The sequence below is a fragment of the Amaranthus tricolor genome, chromosome 13, assembly GCF_026212465.1.
Source record: "Amaranthus tricolor cultivar Red isolate AtriRed21 chromosome 13, ASM2621246v1, whole genome shotgun sequence".
Taxonomy (NCBI): domain Eukaryota; kingdom Viridiplantae; phylum Streptophyta; class Magnoliopsida; order Caryophyllales; family Amaranthaceae; genus Amaranthus; species Amaranthus tricolor.
The window spans coordinates 14,611,998-14,635,844 of record NC_080059.1 but is presented as its reverse complement, the minus strand read 5'-3'; the positions used below and the strand labels follow the sequence as shown (position 1 = coordinate 14,635,844).

At 34.6% G+C, this 23,847-nt stretch overlaps 1 protein-coding gene across 2 annotated transcripts; it reads left to right on the top strand.

Moving 5' to 3' along the window:
* The first annotated feature begins 4,723 nt into the window (after positions 1-4,723).
* On the top strand, positions 4,724-22,083 carry LOC130798140 (uncharacterized). Of its 2 annotated transcripts, none has more exons than XM_057661018.1 (27): positions 4,724-5,246; positions 7,363-7,444; positions 8,370-8,445; positions 8,736-8,800; positions 8,886-8,930; positions 9,013-9,113; positions 9,231-9,372; positions 10,024-10,085; positions 10,158-10,231; positions 10,327-10,397; positions 11,083-11,170; positions 11,247-11,319; positions 11,402-11,497; positions 12,158-12,254; positions 12,656-12,749; positions 12,851-12,934; positions 13,028-13,184; positions 14,343-14,533; positions 15,406-15,450; positions 15,609-15,637; positions 15,721-15,842; positions 17,337-17,384; positions 18,332-18,456; positions 18,575-18,903; positions 19,552-20,470; positions 20,940-20,995; positions 21,306-22,083. In XM_057661018.1, exons 1-27 carry the CDS (start codon positions 4,916-4,918, stop codon positions 21,313-21,315), a joined length of 3,612 nt encoding a protein of 1,203 aa, XP_057517001.1. In that variant the 5' UTR covers positions 4,724-4,915; the 3' UTR covers positions 21,316-22,083. The 2 variants fall into 2 exon arrangements, with proteins under 2 accessions (XP_057517001.1, XP_057517003.1); XM_057661020.1 differs by lacking the exon at positions 21,306-22,083 and adding an exon at positions 21,247-21,265 and having other exon boundaries at positions 4,731-5,246.
* The last annotated feature ends 1,764 nt before the right edge of the window (positions 22,084-23,847 follow it).

Sequence of the window (23,847 nt, the reverse complement as noted above, 5' to 3'; positions counted from 1 at the left end):
ACAAACTGTGTCATCATTGGTGCGGCGGGGGCTTATTGATTTGCTGCGATGATACCTCGTGGTGTCATCCATCGACGAGTGATGGAGAGGAAACATGCCATGTAATCTGGAGTAGTAAGTGCGTCTGTAACATCAATTGGCGCATCTTGCGCCAACAACTCCTATCTTTGATTCATGTGAGCAATATGTCGCCCATTGATCTCAAGCCAGTTCTTCGGCTCTCGACCCTTACGTGAGGTGAGATGGAGCTCAACCTCCGTCTCACAAGGTGGCGGGATGCCCTGTACCATCCCATACTGGCGAAGTACGCGCTCGGGAAGATGCACTTCAACTATGTCGAAGCAAATTAATGGTACAGAGGCTTTCCACGCACCCGACATTATGACTGAGTGTGAGGCAATGCAGCATATGCCTCTGCGGGGTACGGGTCCTAGCAAAACTACAAGTTAAGAAGCAATTAATATATTACGCTACATGATAGTAATGATGTTAAATAGTCAAGAATTTACCTGGTCTGGTCGTAGTAGATCCAAATGATCACAAAAGAATCCCACACCAGTTCCAGTGTGAGTCTTTGTGCATCGCTCAAATATCCATCGAGATCAAAAGAACCTCTAGAGGGGGATTGATTGGCGATCCAATAGCATCATGTCCAATGATTCTCATTAATTACCCAATGAGAATGTGCTCCCAAGCCCAAAGCCACATAAATTATACACAATTAAGTAAATGCAAGAATTCAAACATATTAATAAACAAAATAATCATAATTTATAAGTTAGTATTACCTGGAGTATAACTAGTGGTCCAACAATCTCCTTCAAGTTCCTCCGTGAAGCACCACAGAGCCGTCTGTACAGGTAGCCTAGGGCAACAGAACCCTAGCTGTATCCGGCAATGCGCTCTCAAGGCACATTAAGCAATGTCAAGTACAAAATTTGTACTTGGCTACCAGTCTTGTCGGCAAACAAGACAGCACCGAGCAAGTAAAAGATATACGCCTCTGCGCTAGCCATGTGACGCACAACCCACTTCCATGGGCTATGTCTGTAGAAGGTCGCACTCCAATTACCCTCTCGAGTAAATCTCGCTAACTCATATGTCTGCAGGAGGTCGCACTCCAATTACCCTCTTGAGTAAATCTCGCCAGCTATTGAGCTGGCGTTCAACAGTAGACGCGGCATGTCCCTTGATGGGAAGTCGTGTCAGTACAGCTACATCTAGAAGAGTGATAGTAGCCTCACCTAAAGAAAGGTGGAAAGTGTGTGTCTCTTGACGCCATTGTTCTACCAGAGCTGTAACCAACGCACGGTCCACTCTACTATACGCGACGAGGTGGAAGTCGTATAGCCTCGCTCGCTATACATACGGAATAATCCGTGCGTCTATCTGCCAGGGAACAGAGTCGAGTCTTCTGAAACATAATTTTTAATGACATTGTTAATCACAAATGAAGTCAAGTGATTATGTCCAGCTGACACAGTGTCACTACCCAATACACAATCCCCATGCTTACCATTGTACTTTGAAATATACCATGAAGTTGAATACAGATTTGGCCTAGCCCTTAGTTTCCAAGAACATCCTCTCTTACATTTCAATGATAATGAAGTTTGGTTGGAAGTCTCGGTTCTATACTATACATTTCTACGAGTGTGATACACTCTAACAACTTCCAACAAAGATTCCTTACTATTAAATATCATACCCTTTTCATACTCTCCTTCTTCGGCGTAAGTGGTATCACAAGCACAAGTCCTTGAAGATTTGTCCACCACATGTTCATCTAAAGGTAGAATTAGGGCGTAAGTTGCAGGAGCAATGATAGTAGGAATGTTGCTTAAGGTAATGTCGGTTGCCAGGGCATCCTTATCCACATCCACATCCACGTCCACATCCACATCATCCTTAGAAGGATCATCAACTAACTCATGACTCTCATTACCATCATCCTAAGGTACGTCTTCATTTGACACATGCATTGGAGGAGGTTTACAAGGAGTACAAGATGGGGAAGGAACAAAGGGATTTTGATTTTCTTGAGTTAAGATAGAAATAGGCGTAGGAGAAGGATTAGAAGTTACATTTAAACCTTGATTCCCTAAGGGTACCTCTTCTACGTATACCTCTAAAGAGGGAATAGATGTAGACTTAGAATGCTCCCACATAACATCTATAGCCTCATCATCCTCTACCGGAAAAGCTAACAATTGTCCACTCATGTCATATTTAAAACATATATTTACAGTACTTCATGTGTTGTCAATTTCAATCTTATAACATACAAGAAGTTTAAGCTCTTTCAAATCCATGTTTGAATTGCATGCAAACAATTTACGTCTACGCTCAACATAGGTAACATTGCTACCCCTTGTTTGAATTGAACCATTCTAAAAACACACAATAGTCACACAAAATGATGCTATTTCTACAAGAATAGACACAAAGTCGACATCATCATCAAGTTCACAACAACACAACATTTAAATAACTACATTTAACAACAATTCCCAACTACATTTAACAATAAGTACGTTTCATCATTTTCTACAAATATACATTTATAAACAACAACACTACCAAATTCATAACAAAAACCAAATAAGTATGTATTTAAACAATAACATTACCAAATTCATAACAAACACCAATTAAATACATTTAAAAAAACATTATCAATTTCATAACCATCAACAACCATAATGAAGACTCAACTCTCTAAATGATGATAATTCAAAACACATTGGTTAAACAAATATATTAAGTAATTACATTTAGTTGTTTAAGTTAGTCTAAAATCATATTAGATATAAATTGAATAATTGATACATATTCAAGTCCGAATTATTGGAATATGCTTAAATGACTTAAACTTATCTTAAGGTTGAATTTATAAGTCTTGAAATTAGTTTCAATGTCTTGAAAGTGATTACGTTTATAATAAGGTTAGTTTCGTAATTATAACTTTGAAATATTTTAATAGGTCAAGGTTCATTAAAATTATATTTGAAATATTTTAACATATATGTCAAGATATATTGAAAATAAGTTTGAATATATTATTACACGTCTTATCTTAAACGTTTGAATATATTATGTTTGAATTTGAATTTAAATGTGTGTTTAACAAGGTACACACGTTTATTATTAGTACACAATAATATTTGAATTTTAAATATGTTGTTAAGCTAATTAAAGAGTTTCCTATAAATAAGATGGTAATTTAAATTGATACTAAAAATAGGAAATGACAATTTAAATTAATGCCAAAAATAGGAATTAACTTTGAATAAGTATTTACACGTTGATTAATATGGTTTTGCTGAGTTTTTTATATCTTATTTGAGTTCTAACGTGACAGCTCAATAAGTATTAAGCAAAGTAAAAATAGCAAACAAAGGACGCATTTAACAATAACAGCCGGAGCGTCTGTTTGAATAATTTTTCAAGAGTTTGAAGAACGATCCAGAATGATCAGAATTGCTATTTTCACGGATGAAGCTTCCTTGGTTTACAAGATTGTGTTGAGGCGTGACATTATAAATAGAAGACTTCATTCAAGGACTAAGAGTGCAACACTTCTCATAATTTTCTCTTTTCTTGTGATAAGATCTAGTATTCTCTAAGTATACAAAAGAGTTGTAATTCTTAGTTCATCTAGCTCTTATAATTTGTAATAGGCTTAAGTATTAAAAAAGAGTTAGATTATTTCATAGTTCAATACGCCTAACTTAGAATACTTTTCAAAGTGTCCAACTTGTAATCTCTATTGAGAGATTGGGATTTTCTTTTATTAAAGGGACTTGTAAGACGTTTCTTCAAGGGGAAGAACGTGGTGAAAGAAGATAGTGAGATCTTCTAGTTTGTCTTAAAGTCGGATTAATAAAAGACGTTGAAATCCTACGGGTTGAAAGAGAACCCATAGGCGGGGAGTAGATTGTTTAGAACCGAACCTCATTAACATATCGTGTGTTATTTTTTAAGTTTAATTTCTGCACATACGTTATAGTTTTATTACTCGACCTAAAACTGTTTCAGAAAAAGGTTACTCAATCTCTTGAGACAATCTTCCAGAACAAAAATTTTAAACGCCCATATCTCTGTTCACCCCCTTTTCTAGAGAGTATTCGACCTCCTATTAACTTTCACATAATTACTGAAAGTACACAAATAGGTAATGAGATCAATTAACAAGTACCTTACACATTTGAGGATGACCTAAAGAAGTATTAAATTACAATTGAGACCTGCATTTGAAAAAAAATTAGAAAAAAATTTAATAAACCCTAATTTAGGGCTAACTTGGAAGTAGTGAAGAATTGAAGAAATGATGTAATGTTAATGGTGGAAATTTGAAGGAAAAAGTCGCATAAGCTTTAAGAGTTTTGAGATTTGGGGAAATAAGAAAGAAGGAGACTGGCTGCTGCATTTAGGGCTGTATTAGTTTGCCGTTAGTAACAGCGAATAATAATCTTGGTCAAAAAAAGACAACGTATTATAAACAGACTTTTTGAACTAAAGTAATTGTTCGCTATTAGTAATAACGAACTAATACTTGACTATTTTTAACCTGCTCATTTAATCTGCTGTTAGTAATAACGATGTTATCAAACCTCAGCAATGGAAACAATATGCTTATTCTGAAAAATAAAATAAAACTTGCTTATCATTTGATTTTTTTATATTAAATTACTTATTTAGTTGAAATTTTTACAATTTGTGATGTCCATTTAGTTGAATCTTGTCCTAGACGCCATTTTCAAGCGTTGGCGCGCCCAAAAACCACCAATTCCCTTACAATCTCCTCTATTTTCAACTCCCGCTAATTAATCCTCGCATTCCAGAACGGTACTTCTTTTACCTTTTTTCTCTACAATCTCCCCTACATTCCAATCTGCAAAGTTTACCCAAAAGAATGTCTGAAAACCCTAAAAATCTTTACCATATCGGAGGAATTCCAGTCGAATTCCCTTACAAACCGTATGGTTCTCAACTTGCATTTATGGGTCGCGTAATTTCCACACTTGATCGAGCTCAAAAAGACGGCCATTGCCATGCTTTACTCGAATCCCCAACTGGAACTGGAAAATCTTTATCGCTACTTTGTTCTGCTTTAGCATGGCAACGTCATCGCGGTACCAACAACCCTAATTTGCAACAACAGATGCAGTGCAAACCCGATTCTAGGGCTGATTCTGATCCTCTTAATCACGGCGGTGGTTTTGTGGTTGATTCCCAGCTTTCTGGTATGTAAATGCCTCTTTTTTACGCGGAACACTTTTTACAAGTCTGGGAATTATACATTTTCTTCAATTTGATTTTAAATTAGTTAGGCGTAATGTGGAATTTATCATGTATGCATTATGTTTGGGAGTTACATGCCTATTGACATCGTCAACATAAAATAACACGTCGAGAAACCCTAATTTGGAAATTCAGGAATTATAATATTCAATTTGATTCTGAATTAGTTTGGCGAAATGAGGAAAAGTCGGCATGTATAGTTGTTATGTTAGGAACCTACATGCTTATTGAAATTATTACACCATTTCATTATCCCATGGGATTAGGTGGCTCCCACTTAAATGGGGTTTGGGTCTCAAAGTACGCAGCTGTACCCTTGTTAGTAATAGCAAATTTATTTTTTATTGACTCTATTTTGATATAGTTCATTATATGTCAAACCAAAAGAACTATAAATTTTTAGCCATTGAAGTAAAGTACTTCGTTTTCGAAACTAATAACTAGACTTAATAGTGTTGTACTTGCAATTACAGGAAACCAGTATTGAATTTATTGGAAACCAGGTAACTGCAAGAACTAAATATTGGCAAAAAAAGCTCACAAAAGTATAAGTCAAGAGTAAAACGAACAAAAGTCATATGGCTTTACCATTAGTGCAAAAATATGGTTTTGGTCATGGTTGCTGTAATGATCGTGAAACGGATTCCACAATAAACTCAAAAACCTTTACAATACAATTACGATACGATGATATAGCCTTATTTTTGTACTATGGGCTTTACTTAGAAAAAATTACCAAAAATAATTTAACATTTACCTAATTTTCCTATAATGATCAAATCTTTATATTTAATCATGAGTAATCAGAACTTTGGTGGTGATTGGTAAGGTTATGAGGGTTACTTGCAAACTGTATGTTATTTTATAAAGAAATTTCAGAAATTACTTGAAAACTATAAAATTTTTTTAAAAACCTTCACCACTCATCCTTCTCTGTCTCCGCTGGCCACCGTGGACTCCCCCCCCCGTGCCCACTATCAAAACCCAAACCTTTTCAATTTCGAGTTCATTACCTCCATCTTCAATATGGCCGTGAATTTTAAGTTTGATTGCCCATGAGATAAACAATAGTCAGGAGAAGGAAATCATTGCCATCTTCAATTCATTTCAAGTTCATTACAATGCCATGAGATCAAATGAAAGGAATAAGAGGTGTTCATTACTTCATTGCCGTATGTTCTATTTGAAGCTCATTATACCAGCAATCTTCAATTTCAAGTTCAATTTTGATTTCAAGGGAAAAGGGTTGTGCATGGGGTTGGGAGGTGTATGGGCCATTGTGTGTGGGACTGTGGTGGTGGGCATGGTGGGAAATGGCTTGGGGTAGGGGCAACCAGTGGGGAAGGAGGTTGGGTAGGGAGGGGGCCATCGGTATGGGAGGATGGGAGAGGCAGTGAAAGTTTATTTTATTAAATATTTATCGATTATTGCAAGTTGTTTTAGGTGGAAATACGTTCGAAGAAAACATCGATTGTTTATTGTTAATTAACAGGTGAGATTATTATAGGGAAAGTAGAAAAAAGTTAGATTATCTCTGGTTATTTTTGTCTTTATATATTAGAAAGGGAGGTTGCATATAAATATAGGAAAAAAAATTACAAGATTTGTTTTTTCTCTATTGAGCCTTACTTTCTAATAAATGAATTTGGTACTACAAAATAAAACTAAGTGTTGGCTTTATCACCATATTGAGTTTTCCAATAGCATTAAAACTTGAAAGTGCGTGAATTTTTATGATGTTATTCTCGTGTTTTCCAATAGCATTAAAACTTGAAAATATTATTAATAGCATTGTTTGGTGTTGGCACATTCCGCTAGGTTATAAGTGATGATTGAGTTTTATGACCTTGATGATATAATGGCTTCCATGCAAAGTATTTATGAAATATTGTTGGCTAGATGCCTCTTTAGACATGGGTGTTGATTGTGCGACATATTATAGTTAATATATGAATGTTTGCCTGATTGCATTGCAGATGATACATTTACATTTTGTAGCAAGTGTTATGGTCAGTTGTTCTTTGTCAGTTCTGATTGAGATGTTCAATTTTTCTTCAGAGACATCAACAATGGAGGCATCTCCATCTGCAACAACCAGTAAAAATAAAAAGGAGAAAGTGACCACTATTTTTTATGCCTCGTAAGTGTGGATTGTATAATCTATGTGAAGTTCATTTGCTTGTCATTTATTCTTTCTTTTCGTAAATCACCATGCGTAATTTAACAATTGCTTTTGTGTTTTATCAGATTTTGTTAGTTGTAGATTAGTATTTTGGATAGAGCTGAATAAAGTATAATTTTTTTTATCTAGTTTTGATTGGAAATACATACATCTCCTTTTATGATAATAACTAATAAGGTGTGTTTGTAAACATATCTTTTCTAGTTGAGAATTAAATGATTAAGTATATACATTTTTTTGTGAAATTACTTTCTTAAACGATAAAGTATGTACATTGTTTTGTGAAATTACTCTTTGAGGAGGTAGTATTGTTAGTTGATCCTATAATTTTGAATGAGAACTGGTTTCTTGTATTATTTTAGCTAAAATACTTTAATTATACATAGAAAAATGAGTAACTAATTTAATATGCAAGGTTTTATAATGTCTTTGAAGCTTGCTTTTCACAAGTTAGGGTTCAATAGGATTAGCTAATTAGCCAAAATACTTGAATTAACTAAAGTAACTAATACTTTATGTATTCGATAGCAATAGAGTATCTAATCAGCCAAAATACTCTAATTGTACGATAGTTTTAGGCTTTTTATGTATTCAAGTATGAAACGATGAAATGAATTATATATGACACAAATGATTGCCTTTTTAGTATTAAGGGATGAAAAAATCAATCTGTTGTTGGCTTCTGACTTTTGACACGTACCCAAGTGCCAATGGCAAATTGTCACTTCTCTGTTTTAAGAAGTATAAAAAATTATAAGCTTAGTGTTGTAAGAGATGATGTAGTTCTATACTTCTATTACATACTTGAAAGTTGAAATAGAGTCTTATTAACTAGTATATGATGCCTAAATAATATAGCTGCTCATTTTCTGAAATTTTGTAGGAGAACTCATTCACAAATCTCTCAAGTTATTCGTGAATACCAGAAGACTGCTTATAGGGTCCCAATGGCTGTTTTGGTAATTCTCTCAATATAAGTTTTTTCGAGAAATAATTTTGTCCATTCTTGCAAGATACCTTATAGAAAATTATGAACTGCCTGAACATGCCAACCTTTTCCTTTTGGAGACTAGATTGTTCAACTTTTTTAATGGCATAATGGTTGTTGGATATGTTAAGTACATAACCATTGGTTAATTAGGGTTTGTATTGATCTTATACATTTAGGGAGCATGAAGGGTCCTTATTCGTACTGGATTTAATACATACCTATAACAATTTTCTTTTTCCTCATCTCACATCTTTCTAGGCCTCGAGAAAGCATTATTGCACAAATGCAAGGGTTCATGGGGGAGACAAGCTAGATGAGGAATGGTAAAGTTTCTTTAACCTATTATGCTGATTCATATTTCCTTTCATTAATTCGTTCCACTAAGAAGGAGACATATAATTTTTTCAGCAAGTTGCTTCTTGAAGACAAGGAAACTGGGTGTCCACAGTTCAAGTTAGTGACTTCCATGAATCCATATTGTAATTCCTTTTTGACAGTTTCGTTTTTTATTAATGTCTTTGTTTTTTTGATGTAGAAATCATCACAAAGTTACGAGTCATCCATCGCTACAAAAAGGTGGCTGTCACGAGGCTCATGACATTGAAGATCTTGTCAAAGTTGGAAAGAGAGTAAAAGGTTCGTACATTTTAAAGGCCTGTCTTTTTTTTTGGTTATATTATGGTGGTTTTCAAGTTTCATGTCTATAAGTGAGTTTCCTTGCCAAAATTAGAACAAATGTGTTTCCATTTGCAGGTTGCTCCTATTTTGCAGCGCGTGCATTGGCTGATAATGCACATATTGTTTTTTGCCCATATAGTTATATAGTTAATCCAATTGTTAGACGAGCCATGGAAGTTGATATCAAGGGGGCTGTCCTCATTCTTGATGAAGCCCAGTATGCCTCTAATCTTTAATTAATTGCTATCACTTTGCCTAACTATATTAATGAGCATCATTTATTAAGGAGTCTTGAGTCTTCTCAAGTTAGCAAGGAAGCCAATTGTTTGGGAATATCATGTCCTTCAGTGTACACACTTTTGAGCTTGACTATAGAATTACTTGACTTTGTGTAGCCATGCTTTCTTATGTCTAAAATCACAAGAGGATCCATATAACTTATAGTATTTTATATCATATCTTTTGCCATTTGCCGTTATAGAAAAATAAGTATGATCATAGGAAAATAAGCATGAATGGTATCTCGCATCTTTCCCGTACTGATGTTTGGATGAAAATTAAGTTTTATCCTTGCCATTTGTCGAGGTTTCTCTTCACACAAAAAGGAAATGACTTGTTTTTCTTCTAGAGTTATAGTATTTGTGAACAATATAGTTAGGTTTGCTCCTGGATTCTTGATGAGTGCTTTATAAAGATGATCGTTTTTGGCTCTTTGTCCTTTGGAATTTTAAACCTAGGTCTTCTCATCATTGAAACTCAAAGAGAACGATAATCCTATTTGGACCAGTTATATTCAAAAGTTCAAAAGTATTAATAAATTTACAAAGAACCCTTAACATGTTATTTGCTGAAACTTGACCCTTGTCAGCAATATCGAAGACTTGTCTCGGGACGCTGGTAGTGTGGATATTGATGAAGAGTCTATGCAACGTAAGTGTACTCTTGCAATATATTGTTCGTGTTGTGACCGTGTGTTACTAATGCTTGTATACTCTATAAAAGAATTGCAGATGGAGTTAGGTCAACTCTGTGCAGGGGACTCATTGACATACCAACCTTTGTATGAAATGGTCCAAGTGAGTGTTGCCAATTAGCCCTTAAGTTACATTTACATTCTTGGATTAATTGTTTACATATTCCCTATTAATTTTTTGTGGCTAAAACTTTACAGGATGTCTTAAGCTGGATGGAGCGTCGAAAAGATAGCTTAGAAAAGCGTGGATTTCAGCATTATTGTTCATGGTTAGTGAACTGTTGTCCCTTAGCTCCCAACTTATTTTAGCATCAAGATATAGGTTAGGTACAAGGGAATATGTGATACAATTATTATTTATTATAGTTAGAGCTAAATTTTACTGTCATTTGAATTACATTTTTTATCCCGTTGTGAATGTTTTTACCAATTATAATTATTAGTAACCAAAAACAACATCATACAACAATTAAGGATGTTTATGTAGTTATAGTAATTTTTGGGGGGTTATTTTTGTTGTTTTTCACCCAAAACTACACTTAATTACTTCTTGTTCTACTCACTATTTTTGGTTTTGTATTGTAATAGGTGTAAGAAGTTCTTCAATTCCAGTGACAAATTTACAAAGTAACTTAAGTAATGTTACTTGAAATAGGAAATGATAATGTTGTCTTTTTTCAAGCTTGCATGAGATTTCCTCTTTAGCAATTTTATGGCTTAAGGATGTTTATGTGGTTAAAGTAATTTTTTCTTAAAACATATGCTTTTATAAAAGCCATCGGTTAAACAATCTATAACTAAATGGGCTTATTGAGAAAATTATAACTTAGTTATTTTTAGAAGGATAGAGGAGGTTCTTTTTGAGACGTAACAAAATATTATAAAGAAATTTATGTTGGATGGAAGTAATTTACAATTCCTATTACTCTATATTTCTTATGTACCTTTTTGCAGCTGGACAGGGGACAAGGCTCTAAAGGAGCTCCAGGAAGCAAACATATCACAACAATGCTTTCCAATCTTGCAAGAGTGTGCTGTCAAGGTACATGCATATAATGATCATTCGGTTGTGCTTTCTGTTACTTGTCCTTTTACTAACATGCAATCCTCTTCTAAAGGCAATTAAAGTTGCTGCAGATAGTGAGTCCGGGTTAGCTCATTTAAGTGGAATGTCAGCAACAACATTGGAGGGTAATTGATTTTTGTACAATGCTCTTTTTATTTCACCTAAATATAGTCAGAATCCTTCTAACATGTCATGTTATCCTTGCAGGTCTTTTCTGTTCATTGAATTATTTCTTTCAGGGTGATGGGATTCACATACATGATTACCAACTTGTTATTCAGTGGCTCTTCGTAAAAGACACCGGTGAGGTTTAAACATGCTATTTTGTAGACTTACAATGTAAAGTGAAGTAGTTTACTATCTTCCTCAAGTGTTTGACCTTGTATATGTGGATTTACATGACCATTTTGTGTGGTTGCATATACACCTCTAACATGTTTTTATCCTCTGTTCTACATCAAGATTTGAAGCGAGATGGTATGATACCAATACCATCTTAAATAACATCCTTAAGGGTATCCTTAGTATCTGAATTGTTTCTTTTTATCTATGTCCTCTATATGTTTGTCTATGTTGTGACATATATGCATGAGTGATGGGTTTAATGACCTTCAATCTATCATTAATTCATTAATAGTACATTGCTTCCGAATCTGATCTTCTATCTCGAAACCTTTTGAACATCTTTCGAGTTAAGTTGTTACCGTGGATTCTACAAATATCTAGTTAGGCAATTTACTAAATGGTCTGTAACTTAATTTACTTTCAACTAGGTGAACTGTAAGTGCCTTCTCGTTTGACAAGCAACCCCATCTTTGAATTAGAATGTTGTACAAGATAAGATACCCCCTTTTGTTAATCTTTTTCCATATTTTCTTGTATTATGTTTCTCATCTTTCTCAATTCCTTCTTCAAGTATAGTTTTTTGGCCATTTTGTGTTGCTAAATACGATTCCTTTTCAGGTAGCTGGAGACTTACTTTCAGTATGTGGTGCTTGAACCCAGCTGTTGTATTCAGAGATATTGCTAATCTATCATTATCAGTGATTTTAACATCTGGGTAGGTGTATGCTCATTTTGCAATTAGTGGTTTATTTTTGTTCTATGTTTAGGGTTTATTGCTGGTCAAATAGCAATTGGCTTAGCCCCATACTTGGGGCTGTCCTTCTAAATTTCCTATTATCACTTTCTGAATATTATGATTTGTAAATCAAATTAGCCCTATTCGGAGAGTTGGTTGGTTTTCTATTCTTAATTGCTATATGTTTATTTTATTAAATGAATTATGGCGCTTTTTACTTCATCAAACTTGCTTAAGTTCAATTCCACGAGCTTCGCTTGTATGAATTATGTTGTACTTCGTCAAATAGGCTTTGAGATTTACTTTGGGTTGTTGTTTTGTACATCTATAACTAATTCCATTACATTTCTTGATTTTCTTGCTTTTTTGGGCAATATTAGGACTCTATCTCCGATGAGTTCATTTTCTTCTGAACTAGGGATCCAATTTGGTACCCTTCTAGAGGCTCCACATGTAATTGATATTGAATCTCAGGTATAGTATGTGAGCACTATTTTTATTTAGCCGGTCAAGTTCCTTTCTCTCTGCTCACTATGTTGTGTCTAGTTTTGCTTATTATTCTTCCTTTTCCGAAGGTTTGGGCTTCTGTAATTTCCATGGGTCCTCGTAATTATCCTCTAAATGCTAGCTACAAGACTGCTGATGTATACGCTTTCCAGGTATTTGCTGATGATGTTACTTTTCGTTTTCACTTTTTCTGTTAACTTTTAGGTTAAAATCACATAGTTTTTCTATTGTGTACGTTCATGAAGGATGCTGTTGGCAAAGCCCTAGAGGAGTTGTTTAAGGTTGTTCCTGGTGGCTCCCTTGTGTTCTTTCCAAGTTATAAGCTAATGGATAAGCTTTGTAAAAGGTGGATTGAAACAGGCCAATGGTCTCACATGAATGCAAGAAAAACTGTCTTTGTTGGTAAGTAACTACTCTCTGCAAGTGGCTACTGAAAAGGTTCATCATGATGTTCTTGAATATTTTATTTTGAGGATATCGCATTCTCTTTTTCTTTAATTTAAGGAAAAATTACCAAAAATAATCCAACCTTTTCTTAATTTTCCCACAATAATCCCAACTTTTGATTAATCTTAATCAATCCTAACATTAAGTGTTTTGAGCAACCTAAAACCTATAAAACAAGTTATTTTGAAAAAAAAAGAGAAAAAACAATGAAAGGAGAAAATCAAGGAAAAAAAAAAATTAAAACAACCACCTCCAACATCGACGCACCACCACCAATGACCCTGCCCCCACCGATGACAACCCACTCTCGATTCACCATTGATAACACCCTCCCTTCACCGTCAACAACTCTTCACATCGTACCATCAAGACTCCTTGCGCCTATACCATCGAAAACCCCCACCCCTTCTCCCTCTATATTGTCTTTAGCGGGCTAGTGGTGGGAGGAGATCAAGTGCTAGTAGAGGGTCTTTGTTGGCGTCTTTACATTGGGTCTGATGGGGCTATGCCGCATTTGGGTTTACACGGAGATAGAAAGAGGATGATGAAGTAGACAAGTACGGTTGGTGTTGGTGTTGTTTTGTGATGATAAGTGTGGTTGGTGAATTGATGGTTGTATGGTAAGATTGTTGAGGATGATGTTGTGGTGGTGGTGGTGAAGATGAAATTGCTTGTGTGGTCCATTGGCTAGCAGCTGCTGAGGCTAGTGGGGTGGAGAGGGGAGGGTGATAGTAGGGTGGGGGTAGTGGCAGTGCGTGGGGAGGGAAGGAAGGTGTATTCTATATTTTTTTTTTTAATTAGTTATGTTATTTAATTTTATTTTTTCTTTTTTTCCCTTAATTTACCTACAAGAATAGGGCATAATATACACAACAATTTTCTTGGGTAAGTGACATAATAGTACAGAATATTCATGGTTAATTAATAGATGAGATTATTGTAGGAAAATCGAGTAAAGATTGGATTATTCAGGATAAAATTTCCTTGATTAATTGTTGGGTGGGAGTCGCTTAATGACATTAATGCAATGGAATGTTGTTGTAAATGCCATTTGAAGAGGTTTAGTACATATCATCTGTTATGAGATAATTGCTAATACCATTTGACATGCAGAGCCTAGAGGAAGCCAAGAGGATTTGGATACTGTTCTGAAGGATTATTACAATGCTATTCATCCACCCACAAGGCATACCCTAGGAAAAAAAAGAAAGCTTAAGAAAGTAAACACCAATGGTTGTACCACATATAACTCAGTTGGTGACTGTAAGGAAGGGGCTGCACTTCTTGCAGTTTGCCGAGGAAAGGTTTGCAGCTATTCTTACATTATGTAGCACTATTTAGTTCCTATTTTGAAAATTTCACTCAAGTGTAAAATATAAAAGTGGTTTTTACTCATGCATACGCAAATCTGGATTATTTTGTGCTGCGCAATTTCATTATTATGATTATTATTTGATTTGTGCATTAGTTGGTTGAGTTTGGAAAGTGAATTTTTTTTTATCAATGCAACATACTCAAGGACAGATATTTTGAGTACATACACCATTAGATACAAACACTCAACTGGCATTAAAATCCTATTTTAGCTGAACTTGAGTAGCTTGTAAGCAGAAAGTCTCAGTCTCATTTACACCTAATTGAACAGCATGTGGTTTGACCTTTTTGTTTCAAACACCATCCGAGCCTTATACAAAATTCTATTCTGGAAAATATTGGAAGTTGATTACCTGGTCTCAAAGTGTGAAAGTTCATGCTAAAAAGTAAAATTTGTCAATCAACTTTGTAGGAAGCTCGTTTTCTGTTGTTACTTGTTATAGTTTCTATGGAAGTTTTAGTTCTTTGTCCAAGCAACATAGCAAAGTACTAATTAGATTCATCATGTTTCTTATTTGATTTTAGAAAGCAGGTATTTATTGCATTTGGATGATAAATTGGATCTAGTGTTATTTGAGAAATTTTTTTGGAAAGGCTGGGTTGCGGGAGAGGCAAGTCTTTGCATGCCTTTTCTTTTTCGACCCTTCCAGTTTTCATGTTCTTGATCTCATTAAGGGATGTTGGGAGTAATTTTTATGGTGGTGGTTGCTACTTCCAAAGTAAAAATTTAAGAAGTTAATGGAACAATATGATTCATTCAAGTTGCTTTATCTTCATTATTGGCTGCTGGCATTGTGTACAGGTTTCTGAAGGAATTGATTTTTCAGATGAAAATGCTCGTGCTGTTGTATCCTTTTTGGAGCGTTTTGATTTTAAGTATGTATTTTGTGCACTTATGCTTTCATTAGCTCAATGAAAAGTGGCTGAACAACAGATTATTTTTGTGGGAAAATTTGTTCTCGTTTAGCAAACTATTATTGAGATGTCATTTCTTAACTGTTTCAGATAATTGTTGGCATACCTTTCCCAAATGTGTAAGGATTCATTGCTTCTTTCTTTTTATTTTGGGGTTCTAGACTTATACAAAACTGAAACATCAATCATGAACTCCTTGCAGATATGACATCCGAATTGCTGAAAAGAAGAAATATAATGACACACATAAATGTTCTAAAACTCTGCTGAGTGGCAGTGACTGGTACTGCCACCAAGCCTTCCGTGCACTAAACCAGGCTGCAGGTATGCTGTTTGAGGGGCTGTTGTGGCTATTGTGGCAAATGAACATTTCGTATTTTTAATATCAGTACTATTAGTATCTTGGTGAGTCTTTTGGGCTACTGAAGACATGGATATTTTCCCAGACTACAAGGGAATGAAGTGAGAAAAAATAATTTATAAATACGAAAACATTAACAGCAGAAAATGAAGCATGATTTTGTCATAACTTCTTATATTTAGGACTTTTTCTCCCCTATTGACATGTTTTATCCAACCTTATGGAACGGAATTGAATTGAGTCCAATCGAACTAGAAAAATGTGAGTCAAAATGAAGGTAAAATAGAATGGAATTTAAATAAGTTGGGGACTATAACAACTTAAGTTTTAATGCTTAACCTTAGCCTTTAAGTATATAACCACTTAAGTTTTAATGCTTAACCTTATCCTTTAAGTGCTATGGTTTGAACATCTGGTTTTATAGATGGCACATAGGAGAAAACTAGGTTGAACATTTTTTTACTGCTATGTGAGTATGGATTAATTTTGTTGTTTATAACAAATAGCAAAGACAGTGATGAGTTGAAGTATCCATACATGAAGATAAATCATAGCCTTAGCCATGGTGCTGCATTCGGTAAAAAAGAACATGGTATCATGTCTGGTATGTGGGTTTAGTTTATGGACGTGGTCAATGGTCAAAAACAAGATTATATATATATATATATATATATATATATATATATATATATATATGTATGTATATATATATATATGTATGTATATATATATATATATGTATGTATATATATATATATATATATATATATATATATATATATATATATATATATATATATATATTCATCAGATGCTTTTTTGATAAAAACTTACTATATTGTTTAGTATTGTTGGCTTCTCAAATCTAAAGGCTTGAAAACTAGAATATTTAGTTGTTACAGATTATTTTTATTATGGAGGAAAAGCACGGATTATAGAATTTGATGACTAAATTACCAATGGATTTTCTAAAAGGAGTTTCTTACTACAAGAATACAATTGAATGGATCCTACAAGCAGAACCTAAAATGAACCCAGGCCCACCAGCTATTGTGTGCGTTTATGGATGTTGTTTATTATCTATGTATGCGGTGTTGTATACACTCCTTCAGGTAACCACGTATGTCCTACACCCCCAACTAGGGTGTGACATCCCTGGATCTGTGGATCACTGATCAGGCAATGACTTCTGTAGGCAATCAAAGCATTCATATTTTGGTGTGCTTACTGGTAGGTCTATGGGCTCTAGGTGTACCAACAAAATTAAGCTTTTATAAACTTCTTACTTTCCAATCTATCATGTTAAATCTTTCCATTCTCTCAAGAGTTGCGTATCGCCTCTTCTTGCTTCTGTATCATTTGGATTTCTTTTGGTCTCTGTAGTAGTTGCGACTTGCTACTTGCTACTTGCTACTGAAGGTTTCATATCATGTGACATTTTTTTTTTCATATGATAGGTAGATGCATTCGTCATAAACATGATTACGGGGCCATAATCTTCTTAGGTAATTCCTGTCTTCCTTATATAAATGTTTTATCTATGCGGAATTATGTTTAATGCCATGTTGAGCAGAAATTAACAACTGAGTTTGCTAGAGGACGTGATCAGAAATGAAAGAGATAAGAATCTTTGTCATACTTATTTTGAATTTGTGAATCCAAATGAAGGTTGATGGATGAGATTTTTAGGCTACTTTTGACAATAGTAACGGTATATCCTTTATGCCTCCAGGATAAGTTTCTTTACTAAGAATTTTTGCGAAATAGATGCTGTAGAATCTCCTTGCTTTTTCTGGTTAGCTTTTTAAAATTTATTTGTGCATTTAAATAATACGACCCCAATCTATTGGAATTAAGGCTTTGGTATTGCTATTGTTGTTGTATTTAAATAAGCGCAACTTATTGAATTTGAAATTTAGAGTTCATACTATATGTCGATTATCATAGAGTGTGCTATCATTTATATGCATGTGCTAGCAAACTTCAGTGTTTGAACCAATACAGTATTATGTGAAGATGGAATTTAGACTTGTGGCAAGCTTTTAATCTGGATGTGAAGTTGTGAACTGTTGCCTATGGTGACCACAAACAAGATTATTTTAGAGCTGCATTTACAAACTTGATTCTTTTCTCCTCTTTTACTTCATTTGCATTGTGGAACCAAAATCCAAATCTTTTCTGCGCTTAAAACCAGTAATTTTTTAATGATATTCTTCCTTGTCTGCAAGATTGATGAACCTAGTTGGCTTGTTTATTGCAGTACAGGTCATGTTAGAGTAATATAATGTCTTGCTTGCCAATGTTCAAGTTATATTGTTCTGGTGAATATTTTTTGTTGTTTTTTTTTCTGTTCCTTTCTGTTAGGTTCATCATTCATGTTAGGTAGTGAGAACTGAAAATTGCTTGCCACAGTAAATACTTTGATAAAGTTTCTTCACTTGCTCCCCTACAGATGAACGGTTTCGTGAGGAAAGAAATACAATCTACATTTCAAAGTGGCTTAGGAAATCAATTAGAACATTTGAGAACTTCGAGACATCGGTTGAGGGTTTGAGATCATTCTTCTCTAGCATTAAGGTTATACAATAACCTTCATCTTCATGATTTATCTTCTCTTTCTTGCACACTAATATGATGTCCACTTAATGTTTCTATTTTCTTTTTCCTTGAAGTTCTAAAATTTTGCATTTTGCAGGAGAGGGTTGGCAATGCCTGTAAACCACAAGATTCTATTACCAATTCAGAAATTATTCCACCTGATAATTCTGTAAAAAGATCAATAAAAGTTAAAAGTCGGGAATTGATCAAACCAAAAGTCGGAGAAGAGAGATTGAGTTCTGGCAGCATGATCATGCCGTCTCCCGGACTCTCTCATTGTCTATCACACAGAACTGGTGGTAGCTCTTATTATAAGACAGTAAGATCTCTAAGCTACAAGGGGATTCAGGAATCTTCACCACTTGAAGAGAATACTGACACCCAGAAAGAGAATGATGCAAAATGTGATGGTGGGGAGGATATGAGGTGATTCTTGTGTGCTCTGTGTTCTATGTTCTATTTGAAATGTGCAAAAGGATTAAGAAACCTAGCTCTCTGTAATCATCAATTAATAACTAATATGGATGGATTTCAAGGTTCAAGTCCTGACACATATTAGAGCATGGATTTTGTTTCCATTGATAAATATAACGATTTCCTGTCCTACTTCCCTTGGTATTGTGGCCATTCTTGATGGCATTATGATTATTGAAAAAATCTTGTCTTAATAGGTTTTGATATAACATGTACCTTTGGGAAATCAAAAACTTTTAGTAACCCACCATCTGAATTTGTTTCTTACAGAAATTGGTTTTTGACTGTTGAAGAAGGTGATAATTAGCTCTTACTAAAAGAGCTCAAAGATCTGTACTGTGCAGCTCTATAGTTGGGTTGCTGATACTGAAGCCACGTTGAACTCTTGTTCCCTTTTGCAAACCTCAATTGTGCAATTGCTTCTGTTTTTACTTGAATAAATGTTCTAAGAAAATTATTTTCTATACCATGTTCTCTTGGCTCACGAATGATTTATCAACTTCTGTTTCTAGTGAAAACCGTTTGCTCTTTTACATGTTGACTGTTGAGGTACATAATTTCTGAAAATAGCATCACTTACATGGTTTCCTTTGTTTTCAGTTGCTGTGGAACTCCTTGTGTGCCTTCTTGTGAAGAAAGGCTAGAGCTTTCTGTCGTCAAGGAGGCTCTTTCACTTGAAAACTATTGTGTACCATGTCCTGTGGCATCCATGAATGAGGAAATTTCTCACTCTACCTTAGTTCAGACATCTGTTGTGTTTGATCAAGCAACTCACATGTCCTTAACAGGTTCAGCTGAATCTCCTTCGAAAGTGACATGTATTGATATGACTCCAGAAAGGAATGGCAGAGAAGAAACAAATGGATTAATCAAGGAAATAGAGTCATCAGCAAATTTGAGTGTTAATTCTCATGCACAGAAAAGAAGGATAATGTATAATTCCCAACAGATGAAATCCATCCCAAAGATGAAATTTGATATGGTGACAGCAGATAAATTTCAAAATAATAGAACGATGGATTACTCAGTGTTAAATGAGAGTTCCCATCAAACACCAAAAGTTGAATCAAATGTGAACTTCTCAGCATGTGAACTTAAGCCAAGCATTCAACCTCGTGATATATATTTGAATTGTGGCAATTTCTGTTTGGATCAACGATTGCACATATTTTGCTCACTCTGCAGAAACTCATTAGGTCTTCCTGGAAGAAGCTCATATATTTCATGTGTATTGACTTCATTATCAAAATACATCTTGTCTAGTCTTTCTAATGAAAATAAGAAACAAAGTCTGCAGAGTTCACCATCCCTTGTCCCAGTTCTGATAGTTGATAGTTTGTCAGTGGATCAGCGACTTTATCAGAGGAATTGCACAAATATTCCAGGGCAAGGTATCTGGTGCCAAGAAGATGGATGTGTATACAATTCCATTTTTTGCCCTTTTTGTATTTCTCCTAATCATTGTTTAGGAGTGCAGATCATGGCTGCTGATGCATCAAACATTCAGTTGATTGGTAAGGTAAGGACTTTTAGCACATTATTTAATATCTAAGCAGATAGCTGGTACTTGGTAGGGATATTTGGTACTATCATATACCTGATGAGTGATGACCATAGTTATAGGTTTCCTTGATGTGCCCTAGTTTGATCATCTCTATCGGGCTGACCCAATGACAAGGTTTGAAAGTCATTGTCAAATTCTTAACTTTAACTACTATTAAAACAATGGTAGAATTGGCTCATCTAAATTTGAAATAAAGTTAGGCATCATTTGTAGGTTTACATCAATAAGAAGTGTGCGTCTTTTAAAAAGACATTACTATTTGTTGTTGTCTGAAACCAAAGAACTAAACATTTTTGATCCAATCGACGATGAACATATCACATACTTTTTAATAATTTTATTAAAAAAATCTGCATGTAACCTATTTCTGTGTTTTTAACTTTTCTTTCGGTTTTAATGTCAATGTTCCATTTTTTTTGTGCAGATACTCTTTTACTATGATCGTTTGGAAGTTAAAGACTTGTCTACCACAAGAGAGAGGTATTTTATCAGAACCTCTTGTAGTTGTGTATGCACTGAGCAGAAATGCAATGAGCTTATGTGCAGTTTGTAGTTCTCATTTGATCTGTTTCAAAGCACTTTTCTATTTCACTTTGTTCATTGTGATTAAAAAGAATGACAGATTAAACACCTTTATAAACTTGGTGCTTTAACTAACAAGTCAATACTAACATATAAGCTGGAAAAAATAACTGAGTAGAGCTGACTTTAAAATTCTAATATGCTTGTAGGATTCTTTGATTGATAAAAATAACTGAGTGCTGACTTTAAACTTCTAATATGCTTGTAGGATTCTTTGATTGATAAAAGTTCAGGCCATGATGAAATGGTTGATATAGATTCTATTACAAAATATACATATCAATCACAGCAACACAGTCCAGGTGGCTAGATAACAACAAAAGCAAAGGTGAAGCATCCATTACAAATGCCCAGTTCCCTTTCTAACCCTGTTTATAATCAACTCCCATTTGACGCCAAGGTTACTAAAGAGGAGCCCGATGGCACAGTTCTAGAATAGATATCTGACTACTGCTGGTGTAAATACTGAACCAGAAACTGCAAACGCAAATAGCCAGTCTTGTATTGATTTTTATTGTAAATTGAAAGAGGCAGTTTCACAAGTTTAAGTGCGAGAAGCTTGGAGTCACGGTGTTTATGTCCTACTTGAGGGAGAAAGCCAAGCCAAGTCACGGTAATGGGTGCGCAATGTGCATCCATGATGTAAATTCAAATCGTGATCGTATTCTGCTGGCTGACAATGACACTTTCTTGAGCTTATTTGATGGAGTTTGGATAGCAATGGTTTGGAATGTAGGGATGTTTGAATTGAGAAGTAAAAGCTTATATTTAACCTCCAAAATCTCTGAACATTCGAAGGGTGTGGTTTGTACAAAGGAAATCGACCCCATAATTTCCCTTTTCCCCATCCATTATTGAAATGATGAAAATAGTAAATCCTCTCATTTGAGTGCCGAGTAGAGTGTAGGAACGCAAGTTTTAGTTTAAACATGTAATGACCTCGACTTGTGCTTTTGTATTATAATGATGTCAATTATTAGCTCAAATCTTTTTGATGCCTGCAGGAAAAAGAGAACTGATTTAAGTAAAGCCATGTAAATTCAAAAATGTTTTCCAAATGGATTGTTAATTTCACAAAATAGATACTCACAGCCAAATTAGAAATCAAACACACAGCCAAAACCAAAACATGTGATGCCAAATACACAACAGCTTAAAAGTTGTAAAGTTCACAAATTTTATCTTTGGCACCAGGAAGACCAAAAAAATCAATCAACATACAATTTAGAGCACTTTAGCGTCAGCCAAAACAGAATCAACACATGATGGGAACAACATTATAAAAGGGATAACCACAATTAATGAAACCACACTTTTAACTTCATTCATTGCTTAAACTTCAATTAACATGAAAAATCAAGGGAATTAGACAACTATAGTAGTAAACAAATAATGCATGAGTTGCTTTTACCTGTCAACAATAAAGGTAAGCAAGCACATGGGATCATGGGGGATATGTCAACAAAGTATAAAGTTAGTAGAAAGACCATTTCAAGAATATGGAGCCAAGTCAAACAGCAACAACAATAAAAATCATTCCCTATAAATGTAAACAATAAAAGGGTTGGGAAGAAGTCAAGGGGACAAATCATCTTTGATGACACAAAGTTTAAGAGCCTAGAAAAGGCTAAAAATACAATTCAAGCTGCTGTTGCCAAAGCAATAGGTGTAAGTCAAAACACAATATGGAGATGGAAGAAAAAGAAGATCATAAGAAAGCACACCAATGCAATCAAACCACTGCTAAACGACAAACACAAGCTTGACAGGTTAATGTTCTATCTTTCTAGTTTCATTATAGATGATGAGGGAATCAACTTTAGATTCAATGACATGTAAAACATTGTACACATAGATGAGAAACTATTGTATCTCACTAAGACACAACAAACATACTATCACTTGTAACACCCCTGAATTTCAGACGTCTTGTACGAAACCAAAACCGTGAAGGACGGGAGGAAATTTGGGTGTTACATTAAAATAAAATAAATAAAATAATAATAAAATTTTAAAAAGTCAGTGGAAATTTCGGCAGCATCTGCTTTAAAACTGTGCGCCTTTGTAGAAAAACAAAAGTTATTTAGAATCTAATAAAGTAAAGGCATCAACGGCCTATCAAAACTATATCATGGCGGAATGATTCGTCGTCGGCTTCTCAAATCAACATGACAAGCATGGATCGTGGTTCCAGTGTCAATGCTTGCGTTTTAAAATGACTTAACTCCTTAAAACCATAAAAAGTTATAAACTACGCAGCGGAAATACAAATATACAAGGGAGGACACAAGACCTCATAACAAAACATATACAACCAAATTTTACAAAAGATAAACAAGAGCTACAAAATTGAAAGATAACGATATGATATAGGTTATGCTTCGCCTTAATCACTCTCCCCCAATGCAAGGCAATGCAAAAGAAGCTCTAATACCTGCTATGCCTGTTTATGATCCTCCTGCTGCTCGACATTAGACTAAAGGCCAATGTGTCATAGCAGGACAATCATAGAAAGTCATCAACAATCAAACATAAACACAAACATGTACACGTCAGTAACTAACATCAAATATAATAAAGCCAACTACTAGATAACATTATCTTATACAACAACATAAGATGATTTCATAAGACACAAGCACAGATAGTAATCGTTTATCGTCCACTTATACTTCTTAATCTCATTACGTTCTTTCCAACCCGAACAATGTGTTCTTGGTGTAGAATGCAGGTCTTCACACTCCTCTTCT